The sequence below is a fragment of the Electrona antarctica genome, assembly GCF_951216825.1.
Source record: "Electrona antarctica genome assembly, chromosome: 1".
Classification (NCBI taxonomy): Eukaryota; Metazoa; Chordata; class Actinopteri; order Myctophiformes; family Myctophidae; genus Electrona; species Electrona antarctica.
Window position 1 is genome coordinate 20,398,499 of NC_136806.1, and position 14,267 is coordinate 20,412,765.

General features: G+C 41.3%; 2 protein-coding genes across 6 annotated transcripts; one reads left to right on the forward strand and one right to left on the reverse strand.

Annotated features, from left to right (window-relative positions):
- Positions 1–96: 96 nt before the first annotated feature.
- On the reverse strand, positions 97–4,598 carry znf518b (zinc finger protein 518B). Its single transcript, XM_079499746.1, has 2 exons — positions 4,409–4,598; positions 97–3,962 (listed from the first exon to the last, which is right to left on the reverse strand). Exon 2 carries the CDS (start codon positions 3,822–3,824, stop codon positions 1,197–1,199), a length of 2,628 nt encoding a protein of 875 aa, XP_079355872.1. The 5' UTR covers positions 3,825–3,962; positions 4,409–4,598; the 3' UTR covers positions 97–1,196.
- A 1,238-nt stretch (positions 4,599–5,836) lies between these two features.
- gsr (glutathione reductase) lies at positions 5,837–14,247 on the forward strand. Of its 5 annotated transcripts, none has more exons than XM_079499472.1 (13): positions 5,837–6,194; positions 6,647–6,866; positions 7,424–7,450; positions 8,441–8,529; positions 9,917–9,986; positions 10,192–10,339; positions 10,865–10,919; positions 11,107–11,206; positions 11,312–11,551; positions 11,940–12,051; positions 12,338–12,469; positions 13,332–13,465; positions 13,566–14,247. In XM_079499472.1, the coding sequence occupies exons 1-13, from the start codon at positions 6,136–6,138 to the stop codon at positions 13,713–13,715; spliced, it is 1,536 nt and encodes a 511-aa protein (XP_079355598.1). In that variant the 5' UTR covers positions 5,837–6,135; the 3' UTR covers positions 13,716–14,247. The 5 variants fall into 5 exon arrangements, with proteins under 5 accessions (XP_079355598.1, XP_079355599.1, XP_079355600.1 ...); XM_079499473.1 differs by having other exon boundaries at positions 6,650–6,866; XM_079499474.1 differs by having other exon boundaries at positions 6,680–6,866.
- The last annotated feature ends 20 nt before the right edge of the window (positions 14,248–14,267 follow it).

The window sequence follows — 14,267 nt, forward strand, 5'->3', positions numbered from 1 at the left end:
ATTTCCCTCGAGGATCAATAAAGTTGTATCTTAACTTATCTCACAGTATTACCCAACAATTAACATCCCCTTAGTATATACACTGTGACAATGTAGTGTCATTCAATAAAAATCTTTATGTAAAATTACAGTTGTAAATACAAAAATTATGAATGAAGTTGAACACAGACAAAAATCGTAGTTGAAATTTAAACAATGTCCTTTTCAAAGAATATGATAATTTTCCACACAAAACCAAGACAGGAAGGCAAATAAAAGGTTTCAGAGGCAATAATACAACTATGTACAGACTTCTAGAATGTAATACTGATGGCTGCAAGGCAGCCTCAGACAAGAGGCAGTGTGCGCTTAACACACCTGGAAATTGTATATACTGTATAACATGTGTGGCAGGATTCACTGTGAACATGTTAGCTTTAGTAATAAGAAAAAATAGGAACACTAGTCATATTTAAGTGAGAGTAGTATACTATATATACAGTAATTCAGGGGTAAAACAGGTTGGCAACTAAACTCCAGCAACTCAGTTATATTAGGCCTAGCATTTTTATACATTATGGTCATATTTCAAAACAAGAATACACAGATCAACATTACGATTTGGTCAGACACTACTGCTATGCAAAAAAATATTTTTGCATAACATGGCTCTGAATACAGTAATACTGTACGTGTTTAGGTTTTTTTTAATCAAAAATTTGGAAACTCAAGCATGTACAGTAAGTAAGTAAGCATGTTAACTTTTGGAACACAAACATAAGTTGTATGGTCCATGACAGCAGCGATACGTTATGTGCTTGCTTTCACTCAGTGTAATTTTTATTTTACAATATGAACAAACTAGCCTGAGATGGGACATGGGAAATGATACAAAATAATTTAATCCTTTGAAAGGGGGTATACAGTATACACTGCACATGCAATAATAATGATTCAAGATGACTTTCAAGTCTTAACACTTATTTCTGACACAGTACTTAAGATAGGTACCCCTGTGACTGCTAGCTACTACAGTGGGGAAGTGTTTGTTGCTCAAAGCAATCAAACAGCATTGCACTTAAAATGTGTTCCATGTCTGTACAAAAAATATGGAACTAAATGTTGAATTTCTTGCAAATGTCAATATCATCCCATTATATGCTTTAACTCGTGTTTGTCCATATCTTTCTACCGTTCATTAAACAAGCCAGATAAAGTCAGGAAAAGACCCTTACAGTGCAGCCTATCACCTCATATTTATGTCCCATTACTTTACCCAACCGCATCTTCAGGATTTGGCACCTTGGAACTACATCAGACGTTCCTGTATCAGTAATAGATAGTGCTCTCACTCCGCCTTTAGGGACCTGCGGTTTTGGATGATTAAGCACCACCACTGGCTGGTTTGGACCCGGACGCTTCACCAGCTGGTCTACCTTCAGTGGTGCTGGGCAAAGGATGGCATTTTCACTTGAAGTGTCTATGTGAGGTTGAGCCTTAAATTGGAACGCCTCGCTTGGCCTCAGCCTTTTCTTTTGAGGTTTCCACCAGCCTACTCGTATCCTTTTTAAAGACACTGTGAGGAATTTTGAATCATCCTCCGTGTTTTGTGACACATGTGGGGGTTGCCCTGGAATGCCGTGGGTGGGTGCATCCATGTTAAAAGCGGTGATGGACAAAGCTTCATCTTGAGCCGTTATGGGCTGAGATTTTGGATCAGGATTAAGATCATACTTTTTAGTGTCTTTTATAGGGTTACCGTTTTCTTCTCCCTCGACAATAGAAGGGTTCCCAGCTGATGTTGGATCATACTTTTTAGTGTCTTTCATAATGTCAGCTTTTCCTTCTTTCTTGAGTTTAGAAAATTTGATCCGAGGTGATGTTTGAGCCAGCCGAGAGCATGTATCGTTTTCCAACTTTACAGCATTGCTGGTCTCTTGGGTCACTGATGTCTTATGAGGAGAAACATCCTCCTTGACCACCTGGGCACCGCTTGCTGACACAATCGTCCCCTTCCTTTGCCCTGTGACCATGTTACTTGTCTTGGCAGAAACTGAAGGTATTGTCACATGGGAGTTGCTTTTGCTCATCATCTGTAAAGCCTTCACTAATGGTTGCATGGCACCTTGGACAGCCCCTGGTTGTTGACACAAAGAAAACACATGCGAGATCACTGGGAATCCCTTAGGTTCTGGTGTATCTCCTATGATGGGCCTAGTACCATTGAATCTCCTTGACTGTGTCCAAGCGGAGGGCTTTTGGCTTTTAAGAGTAGAATCTTCTCCAATTTTAGGTGGCTTTATTTGTATCAAAGGACTGATTGATATCTTGTGTCCATTTGGATTTGGCAAGGATGGCTCCACACTTACTTTCTCATTACGCACTGAAAGTGTCTCTTGTCCATTTGTTGCTCTGAGAACACTATCAAACAGACACTGTTGCTTTTGGAGAAAAAGTCCATAATCATGTTTCAACTTCTTGTTTGGACTAGTGCTGTCCTTAGTGCCGACCTCCACTGGTGCACCATTCACAGCCATTTGCAAATTCTGAAGGTGGGTTTTTGGTTGACTGACATTCCTAGTTGAGACACTTGTGGGATGCTCTAAAATCGAACCGTTTGTCCTACATGGCATTTTGCTGGACAGACTCCTCACACTGCTTATTGACAGATTATAAGGCTTCGCTAAAGTAATTGTGGGATATGCACCATTTGCTTTCAACGTTTCTTGCTGTGTTATTTTGATTCCTCGTGTTCCTGCAGTCACTGTATTTGGTGTGCACCTGGCAACCTTGGGTGGATGAACCGTATGACATTGTGCTGAGTCCAGCATTTCTTTTAATGTTCTCTTGGTTCCACATGCTCCTCTACTAGTTGAATTTGGAATGCTTGTGGCCTTTGTTAGGAAAACTCCAGGATGCTCTGCATTAGGAGTCTGTGTGTCAGAGAGCTTTCTATTAACCGTGCACATTGCTGCACTCCCGGATTGTGCGTTTGGGTTCTTGGATGTGGAAGATAATGGTTTCCCAAATGTGCTATTTTGTGAACTTATGCTCCTAGTGTCTTTTGTCGTAGATTCATCTCCTTGTTGTGAAACAATTCTCAGCTTTAATTCTTTTGTCCCGTTGACGGTTTTCACCTCGATAAGCTCAACCAAGCAACCTGCAGGGATCGACACTTCATCTGGAAGTGAGACAGTTAGAGCTCTGTGGTGTTGAATTGGTTCACCTGTACGGGACTGCAAGGTTTCCCCTACTTTGGGACCACTGGGCAAATGTATGTCCACTACTTTACTTCCCTGCCTGCCCTTTTCCATTCTGGCTGGAGGTGGCATGAGTGGTGCTGTGACACGAACAAGTGGCCTCATTGATGAAGAGTCATTTATTGTCACTCTTGGCAAGGAGTCATTTATTGTCACTCTTGGCAAGGCACTGGGGACAGGGGCATGAGGGGTTTTTATCACCTCAGGTGAGGCCCTTGCTGGGGGGATATTGAGGCCCTTGCTGGGGGGATTCATGTGTAAACACTGAATGTGAGTGACAAGGAGGTCCTGCCTCATATAGCCCTGACCACAGTACTGACATGTGTATGGATACTTTGTGGTATGTTGTTCCAGGTGTGCATGCAACTCTGCCTTGCTGTAAGACACATGATTGCAGTAAAAGCAGTAATATTTCGTTGCTGCCAAATGTTCCAACATGTGTGCATTGAACACTGCGGGGTCTGAAGAAATATATCCACACTTCTCACAATACATCACTTGTGTGGTGTTTAACAGAGAATCCAACCCTAATTTGTCATGCTGTCGATTCAATTCCGTCGTCCTTTGATAACCGGTGGGCTGCATGGCTAGTAGACAATAATCCTAAAGTGTAATTTCAGAGTATTGGTTCTTTGCCATTCATGTCCACTTGTCCAGGTTTCCCCCCATGCAGGAGGGTACGTCTTTGCCACAGTGGACCAGGGCGCTATAGCTGCCTTCTTCCTGTATACAAATAATAACGAAAAAAACGTTGCATGATTAATAACCTAACAGTAACACATGGATGTAACACAACATAACACCTGTCATAGCGCTTATCGTGTCAGCCATCCGGAAGCTGCGCCCCCTCCCCCGCACCCAAGATCAAGTATTGGGTTTTCCTCCATGGTTTTCTCTGAGGCTAGGCTATGCATGCTAAGCGTTCCTGCACGTCACCAACCAACTGCATGCACAACAAATCAATGAACGCATAACCATTCATGTATCAATAGTAACTAACCGCATTAACACTGCATACAAATGTATTATTAGTTATAATACATTAAGAAAAATAAAAAATAAAACAATGTCCCCCGGTCATAACGGATGGGGGGTTGCAAAGGCGAAGGCCCGATTTGACTATTTACACGTTACCGCAAGGTAACGGGACAAATGATCAGTACACATACCAGCTGAAATGTTGTTAATCGACGTTTGTGCGTTTAACAGATGTAATCCACATGTGTGAATATCGTTGATCAATGTCCGGTAATTGGAGACGTTTGCTAAAAACACACGGGCAGTCGTAAAGCGCTGCTAACGCTATCGCATCTCTCTTGTATCTTCCAATACGTAATGTGCGTAATGTACTGTTGCGTATTCTTTACGCTGTTCACCTAGCAAGACTTGTTGGCTGGGAGGAGGAAAGAAGGAGAGGACGCACAACGACTTACTTAGCGGTAAGCGCATGCGCAGATAAGCGTGGTTGGTGATTATGTTCCCCTAAAATAGGTTTGCTGTGGTGCAAATCAAAATGGGCCTACATCCCGTTATGTATTTATTTACTTTTAATTAAAAGTTAAAACATTACTAAATGTTACCATTACTCATAAGCGGACATGACAACACTGGTGTTTGGAGTTGGACCATTGCTTTGTATTGCGCATGTGCTGCTAGTTAAGGGCAGGCTCCCGCGTCGTTGCCTTCCTTCCTCGCCCGTGCATGTGACTTGAAGCCATTTACGTTCATGTTTACGCTGTTAACGCTACCCTATGTACGTTACGCTTTAAAGTCTGAAGATCCGGTCATGACCGGATACGGAAACAGTCGGTTTGTGTGTTTATAGTCTCGCGTTACCAGACTGTTGCCTCCGCGATTTTCAAACGCTTCATCATACAATATGATGAATTTATATGATGTTCATACTATATAGCATTCGGAGATTGTGGAATAGTTGTCTGGCTACGCGAGACGTGTGTTTACAAATTACCGGATATGGTCAGGATACGGTAGGCGGGCTATAGACCGGATCTGAACACCAAATGAGCCTTTCAAATGAGCATTATTGGCATGAGAAAACACGCCCATGCACGCTCTCTCTGATGATGACAGGCATTGCAATGCATGTAGTACTGTAAATACTAGTAGAGTCTAGACTGTAAATACTAGTAGACTGTTTTGATGTGATTTTGTATTAATAATTAAAAAACTAATAACTACCGGTATACTCGTGACTCGTTGTGCATGAATTAAACTGAATCGAGGATGGGCTTAATTATACGAATTAAGTTCACAGAACTTCGCAGTTCACACTTCACACACAGGAATCAACACGCACACACACGCACACGCACGCACGGTGAGTGGTGACACCACAAAGTTAAATGTCTTTATTCTCTCTCTAGTCTCTCTCACTCACTCTGCGTCTGCGTCCTCAACTAAGATTAAATTGGGACTTGGCCATTCAGTGTGCGGCCACATTGACGTCTGTGCTGTTCATTTTGTACTACAATTACGATCCGTTTATCTTCTATGCTTTTTGCAAGACACGTTCACCACCACGGTTCACCCCTTATAACTCTATGGTTCACCCCCTTCACCCCCCCTATGTTCACCCCGTTCGGTTCATTCACGCAGTGATGATGAAACAGGAAGTGTTTGAACTTGAAGCCGAGCCAGTGTTTACCACCATAGACCACCACACCATTGCTGTGTGAGACTGTTGACAGAGTTAAATTATCTATCCACGCAGCGCAGGCTAAGCGCAGGGAGTAATAAGCGGACTGGTACAACAACACTATATTTACTGATAATCCACGCAGGCTATTAAAGTCCAGGGAGAGAAGTACCGTAGCCTACTATACACCATCGTCTCACTGTCACTCTAATTATGACTTTGAACAAGCCATAAATAATCATGTTCGGCAGAGTTTGTAGACTGCCACTCTCTTGTCGAGTGTGCCATGCATTGCAGAGGTGAGTATACAGCAATAATAAAATGGCTACACACTATTTAGCAAATAGCATAGCATATTAGTCTATTGATTATGCTATTGATGTATGTAGCCTACATCATGACACTTCTTAAACAGTTAAATGTTCTTGACGGTGCACTCACAGTAACTTTGAATGACCATATAAGTTCCACGATTGTTGTTGTGCTTTTAAAAGCTGTTGTGATACCCCACCACCCATCTTTCATCTCATACACTTATTTACCCAAATTATTATTGTAGTCCCCCTTGCTGTCTGTAGCCCAGTGAGAGCATGCACCATCATCACCATGGCATTGTGAACACTTTGTGGGATTTGCAGACCATTGTTGTAATTCATAATGACACAGCAGCGGTTGCATTCACTTGACCCTCCCATTTCCACTCGTCGCGTGTGTTCTTCCTGGTTATGACAGTGTTATTCTTCTGCTTCAGCAGAACACAAACTCTGCCTTTCATTCCGGCCAGGAATTTGATTTCTTCGTTTTACAGACATCATCGTCGGAGCATCGTCATGGCCTCGCAGACAACAGCAGCGCACTTCGATCTGCTGGTGATCGGCGGGGGTTCTGGGGGTCTGGCAGGCGCACGGAGAGCGGCAGAGTTCGGGGCCAAAGCCGCGGTGATAGAAAGTCACAGACTTGGAGGTACCTGCGTGAGTAACGAACACAAGTTAACTTAATATATTCTTCTGGATACCACACTACTGTTTGATCAACTGGCCGGTGCATCCGTCACGTGCAGATGCAGATAACCGGCGCACTGCGAAACCTCCATACTCCTTTTTGTTGTGGGATGTTTTTGTGCACAATGTTTGGGTTGTTTAGCAGCCTGTTAAAAGCAATTGCCACGGACGGATCCAACCGATACTGTAGCCTAGTAGTGTGTGCAATGCATGGTTCTGTTATTAATTGCTGACTTTTTAGCAGTGGATGTCTGTTTGTGTTTACCTGAATGGTTACATTATTGCACAAGATACCAGTTACTCGTTGACCAGTCCAATATAATATAGGCCTAATATAATAGTACCTTGAAGTTTAAAAGTCAGTAATGAATAACAGAACCATGCCCCACCCCTCCTTCCCCAATGTAAGGTGTCTTTGGGTACTTGGGGAAAGCGCTATATACATTGGAGATATGAAACATTAGTTGGCTATTTATTAATTTATTTAGCCCAAGCTTAAACCATTTTCTTTGTCACATTTTTTTCAGGTTAATGTTGGCTGTGTCCCAAAGAAGGTATTGTTCCCTTTTCTTTTACTGTTGCAATGGTCAGTGTCGGATGACAATACAGAACAAAGACGGCGGCGGTGGCTCAGGGGTAGAGTGTCTGGATGGTAACCGTAAGGTTGCCAGTTCGAACCCGGGCTCCCCCAGAGTTACTGTCGAAGTGTCCTTGAGCAAGACACTGAACCCCTAATTGCTCCAGATGTGCTAGTTGGTGCCTTGCATGGTTTCCGCTGCCATCGGTGTATGAATGGGTGAATGTAATGCACAATCTCTGTAAAGTGCCTTGGATAAAGGCACTATATAAATGCACCATTTACCATTTAAAGACAATTTACAATTTAGGCATTTAGCAGATTCTCTCAATCGAGAGCGATTTCTACTAAGCAGGAACAATACAAGTTAATACATCAAATACATTCGATTATCTGTGCAGTGAAGCTGAGTGCTTCTAGTTCACTGGGTGACTACGACTCCAGTCTCCAGTCTGGGTGGTGATGGGGTGATCACAAAGTCAAAACAGGATCATAGTTGAAGAGAGGTCCAATCAAAATGGGAAAACTTCAAGCCCACTCAAGGTTAGGACTTAGTTAAAAAGCCTTTAAGATGACAGGGCTACTACATATTAAAATCAATAAAATGCCACTAGATGCCGACTGGTTTCAACATTTATTCATTCATTCAAACCTTTATTTACATTGAGGTTTCCCTCATTTGCAGTGTCGTCGAGATACAGTACAACAAACAAAACAAAAAAATGTCTTCCTCGGGAAGTGGCTATAAAGGCCTCTATAGCCACATTTTTAAACTGCCAGAGTGCAATTGGCAGTTTACAATTGCGCTCTGGCACATATTTAAATTGTGCTAATAAACCCTGTGATAATCATACGTTGTCTTTTGCAAACAACCCTGAAAATAATTACTTTGATAGGAGTAATGTTGCATCTCTGTTATCTTGAGATGCTGTCTTTTTTATATCAGGGTGTCTGTCTTTCTTCATAGGTTATGTGGAATGCAGCGGTACATGCTGAATACCTGCATGACCACTCTGACTATGGCTTTGAAAATGCGCATGCTCACTTCAGCTGGGAGTAAGTTATTGTTCTTCCTGCCTCTATTGTGAGGATACACATATATTAAGTATCATATACTGTATCACGTCTGATTTCCAGACGTGATGAGGTTTAGGAAGATGACAGTTACTTCTTGGCAACAAAGGGATGCTTGTTAGATTTTCTGTGGAAAGTGATACCACCTTTATAACCCAGCTTTTCAGTCAAATATTCTATTTCATTGGTTTCCTTTTGCCTACAATTTACAATTTAGGCATTTAGCAGACGCTCTTAATCCAGAGCGATTTACATTAAGCAATAACAAAAAGCATGGCATACATCACATATATAAAAGTAGTTTTCAAGAAACATGCGTAAACTAAGAACGTAACAGTGGAGTATCTATGTAAACTATACATACTATACTATATTATATATAGTATAGGGTTTGTAGGGTACGATCATACTTGTAAGATATGGGGGAGCCATGCCTTTGGTTGCTTTGATGCCAGCATCAGAGTTTTGTATTCTGTGCGGGCAGTGACCGGGAGCCAATGGAGGGAGCGGAGAAGGGAGGAGACGTGTGAGAATTTTGGCTGGTTGAAGACCAAGCGAGCTGCGGCATTTTGGATCAGTTGGAGGGGCTTAAGTGCACATGCCGGTAGGCCAGTAAGGAGGGAGTTACAATAGTCAAGTTTTGACAAGACTGTTGTCTGGATTAGGAGCTGGGCTGAGCTGCCTACTCCTCTCTTGTTGAGCAGTACCGTTAAACCACACCCTCTGTTACACAAGATGCCTCTGAATGATATGGTTGTTCGAAGGTTGCAGTCAACGGGCCAAACCCAGCAGAAGCATTTCATAATAGTAATGAATATTATTTATTCAAGTACTCCCTGTTTACACAATATGACTCAGAATGATTGGTTGTTCGAAGGTTTCAGCCAGTAGGCCAAACACAGCCATGTGTTCATGTCCACGAAGTGCTTTTTTATGTGTGGAAAAAAGGAGATCGGAAACACTTAAAAGTCATGAATTATAAGGAATACAAATGGGAAACATAAGACAATGAATAAACGAGTTGAAACCACACACTCTGGCAGTGGATGTAAGAGAAAATTTATTTATTTTCTTAAAATGGGCAAATGTATTTATTTTGGAACACAGTTCCATATACCACAATGCTATTGGGCTTCCTTTAGCTTCCCCTACCTGACAGTCCTGACTGTAAATTGCAACACAGTTGTGCCATTGCAATATACAAGCTCCAATTACACCAGAGGAGCTGGTTGTTGGCCAATTCGTTATTTTTTTAAAACTGTGGTGGCACTCTCCGAATGTGCAAATCTATGAATGCAAAGTATGACATTGAAGAAGAGAAACGTTCTCTGGATTAATTGTTCAATTTGCCTTTATGATTTGTTTTCAGAAATGTCAAGGCTAAAAGGGATGCCTATATCAGTCGCCTGAATAATATTTATCGCAGTAACCTTGACAAGGTAAAGTCCTTTTTTTAGATTTACTCTTACCTCTAGAGATTAATCAAATTCACAACTAGTCCTATCCAGAATTTGTCATAACAGTTTTTTAATGAAATATTGTTGTCCCTTAGGCTTTGTGGCAATGCACAGCAAGTTGTAAGTAAGTTGGAGTCTGACTTACTGTTTGTCTGCAGGCAAAATAACAACAACTCCTTTCCTACAGGCTAAAATCGAAATGATTCAAGGTCCAGCCAGGTTCACAGATGACCCTAAACCTACAGTGGAGGTCAATGGGAAGAAGTATACAGCGGACCACATCCTGATTGCCACTGGAGGGCGCCCTTGTGAACAAAGTGATAGTGAGATCCCAGGTAAAACAGTTAAGTGTTCATTGACATTATTCTGAAAAAGTTTGATTTAGCAGAAATCATGTAGTGAGAATGGGATTTATTTTAAGGGATATATTTACAAATATTTTGGAAAGTTTATTTTAGTCACATCTGGTATTGGCATTGGTGCTTTTAGCGGGTGCAGTACTTAGTTTAGACAGTTTTTGGTTTAGACTAGTCATTGGTTAGACCAGTCATTAGTCCTACAACTACAACCTACGGGGCAGCACACCTAAACCTAACCTTAACCCATGTCTAACCAATGACTAGTCTAAACTAAGTATTCACCCCCTTTTGGCACAACATGGTGGAGCGTCCGTCTACTATGCATCTGAAAACCGTAATAACTAAACACATACTTATGTCTATACAGCCTACTGTATAGACATCTATGTATTGTGTATCTGATAATGAAATGTATAGAAGTTTATCAGATTTTTACAACAAGCACAAAATATAGCAAGAAAATATTTATATAGTAATGGTTTTGTTTGTTAATAATTCCAGGAGCAAGTCTAGGCATCACCAGTGATGGCTTTTTTGAGCTCGAAAGCCTTCCAAAGTAAGATATGTTATTGATGATAATGTTATTATAAGATAGTTTGCACAAAATAACATCACTCACTCTTTTTATACTTGGTGTAAAGTGATATGACAGTAAATTGAATTAAGTTGGAAAAATATGTCTTCATACTGTAGATGTGCATTCATACAGTATATGTTAAATATACCATGCATCACCCCAACAGGCGCAGTGTTGTTGTAGGAGCAGGATATATTGCAGTGGAGATGGCTGGCATTCTGTCTACCCTGGGATCCAAAACATCTCTCGTAATTCGACAGTCAGAGGTACAGTAGGAGTGATTGGCTCATCAGAAATACTAGACAACTACATTTATTTCTGTGTTGTGAGAAATACATTTTTCCCCCTTGTCTTTTTCATATTCACTGCAGGTCTTAAGGAACTTTGACACACTTATAAGTTCAAACTGCACAAATGAACTGCAAAACTCTGGCATAGAACTAATGAAGAATAGTCAGGTGAAGTCAGTGAGTAAAACAGACCAGGGCCTGGAGGTGACACTTGTCACCAAAGACCCGGAGGAGAAAATTGTTACTATCGAAGGCGTGGACTGTCTCCTCTGGGCCATCGGTAGAGTACCCAACACTACTGGACTCTGCCTCAAACAGATGGTAAATATTGCCAGTTTTGCATTACAGGCCATTTAATTGGTAATACTAAATTCAATATTTAATACACTAAATAGCTTTGCCAAAAATAACCAACCAACAGACTCTATCTTCTATTTAAAAATGTATTGCACCCCCATAATGGGGTGCTATAGGGTTGATAGGGTAGTTAAAAACTTGTTTTAACTGATGTATTCCTTATTAGTTTCTTCTTTCAGAATGAAAGGCTATGTTCCTAATGTATGTGTCAGAGAGAGTTTAACATATTGTTGTAATAGCTTTTCTATGATTAATTAACAGCTTAAATAAATAGGCACTAGAGTACGGAGGTAAATACCAAAAACCAAAAAGGCTTGCTTCAATATTTATTCTTGTCTGTGTTGTTTGTCAGGGCATTGATACAGACAAAGGAGGCAATATTGTGGTGGACGAGTTCCAAAATACCAGCCGCCCGGGTATCTATGCTGTTGGGGATGTTTGTGGCAAGGCCCTTCTCACACCTGGTAGGCTCTGCATAAAATCATGTTTATAATATTGTAAAGACAGGGAAGTTTGATACTGATTGATGTTATTTCCCCTATAAAACATTTGTGCATTTCATAGTATGCAGGTGCAATTTTGTACTGCCTCGATATTGGCACAAACAAAAAATAATCATTTTATACCAATCAATATCAGTAGCTAAAACCTGTAACTGATCAATATTTTTTGCATTATATTTTATTGGATTGGTGTATTTTGGTTATTTGTTCTGAGTTGCATTCTGACATAAGTTTTGCACATGGGCAGTTGCCATTGCTGCAGGTAGAAAGCTGGCACACAGGCTGTTTGACGGAAAGACCGAATTCAAAGTGGACTATTCCAACATTCCCACTGTTGTCTTTGCCCACCCACCCATCGGTACGATTGGTGAAACGGAAGGTGAGAGTCAGAGTGCCCTTACTCAAGATGTCCTCGGTTGGGTTGGGGGTAAGATTGTCGCCTCATAGCTAGAAGGTCCTGGGTTCGATTCTGGGGATGCTATTGGCGCTGGGGGCGTGTTCTCTCCTCCACGTCATCAGTGCCCTAGTCTCACGTAGGCAGACAACTATTCCACAATCTCTGAATGCTATATCGTCTGGCATTTCTGTTCACGAAAATATATTTTAAAATATATTTGACTGTATGACGAAAGCATTTGAAAATTGCGAGAGGCAACAGTCTGGCCACACGAGACTATCCGAGCCCATACCCTAGGTGGGGTTGGCAAAAAGTTAGCACGTTCTCTCCGTGTCCCCTAGGCCTAGGATAGGTTCCATCACAAAAAACATGCAGTAATCCTGGTCTCTAATAAATAACGTGTTCCTTCCACACACTACGCCCAACCGGGGTAACACCCTGGTCGGTGAAAATAGTGGGTGAGAAAATACTGGGTTAGTTTTGTTTTTTAAACATCAAATGTCAATTTGTCCAAATGTCCATTTCCATTGTGGCTCAAGAGGTAGAGCAGGTCGTCCAATGATCCATGGGTTGGCGGTTCGAATCCCGGCTCCTCCTGTCTACATGTCGAAGTGTCCTTGGGCAAGACACTGAACCCCAAATTGCTCCCGATGTGCTGGTTGGTACCTTGCATGGCTTCCGCCGCAATCGGTGTATGAATGTGTGTGTGTGAATGGGTGAATGTAATGCACAATCTATGTAAAGCGCTTTGGATAAAGGCGCTATATAAATGCACCATTTACCATTACAGTATACAATAGTACAGCATTGGTTCTCAATTGCGCTCTATACTTTGATGTTACAGCGGAGGCCATTAAAACCAGCGGGAAGGAGAATGTAAAGACTTACACCACTTCCTTCACACCAATGTATCATTCCCTCACAATTAGGAAGTCCAAGTGCGTCATGAAGTTGGTGTGTGTGGGCAAGGAGGAGAAGGTACAGTATGTGTCATTGGAGGAAAAGTCTTCTGACAGCAGCCATTTAAAGGCAAAATATCTGTACCCGCTACTGCCTTAAACTGAATTATTCTTTCCAGGTGGTCGGCCTGCATATGCAGGGGCTAGGCTGTGATGAGATGCTCCAGGGCTTTGCTGTAGCCATAAAGATGGGAGCCACCAAAGCAGATTTTGACAACACCATTGCCATTCACCCCACCTCGTCTGAGGAGTTGGTCACAATGCGTTAAGATACAAACAAACAAACAAAGCAGAAGTCCCTTGCCAATATCACTAGAAAAAAAAAAGATTGATATATATATTATATATATAGCCTACACCATATACTCTCGCAACAGCTTAATAACTTGTTGTATAAGACCTATTACCTACATATTTTTCCCTCTAAGTGACCTTATTTGTGTGCAGCGTTTGATACTTTTTCCATCGAATTTTACTTAAATGGACCAATACGAAGTTTTTTCAATTGTATTGTGGGTCTTTCAGGGTGCAGATCAATTTCATTCAATATTCAGGATGATTATTGTTAATTAGAAGTGGTGGCCCTACAATTATTGTTGTCGAGTTATTTGCTTGGTAAAGTCAAAGCATTTCTCCTAGTGTATGTGTATAAATATAAACCATTTCATTTGTCAGACATTTATTGAATGAACATTGCAATGCAAACATTGCTGCCCGTTTTTTTTTCTACCAGTCCAAGGTCACAAGCTTATATACAATCTACTGTACTGTAAACAGATTCATTAAACATGTCAAGCTTTATCTTTCTCACTAAATGCAAC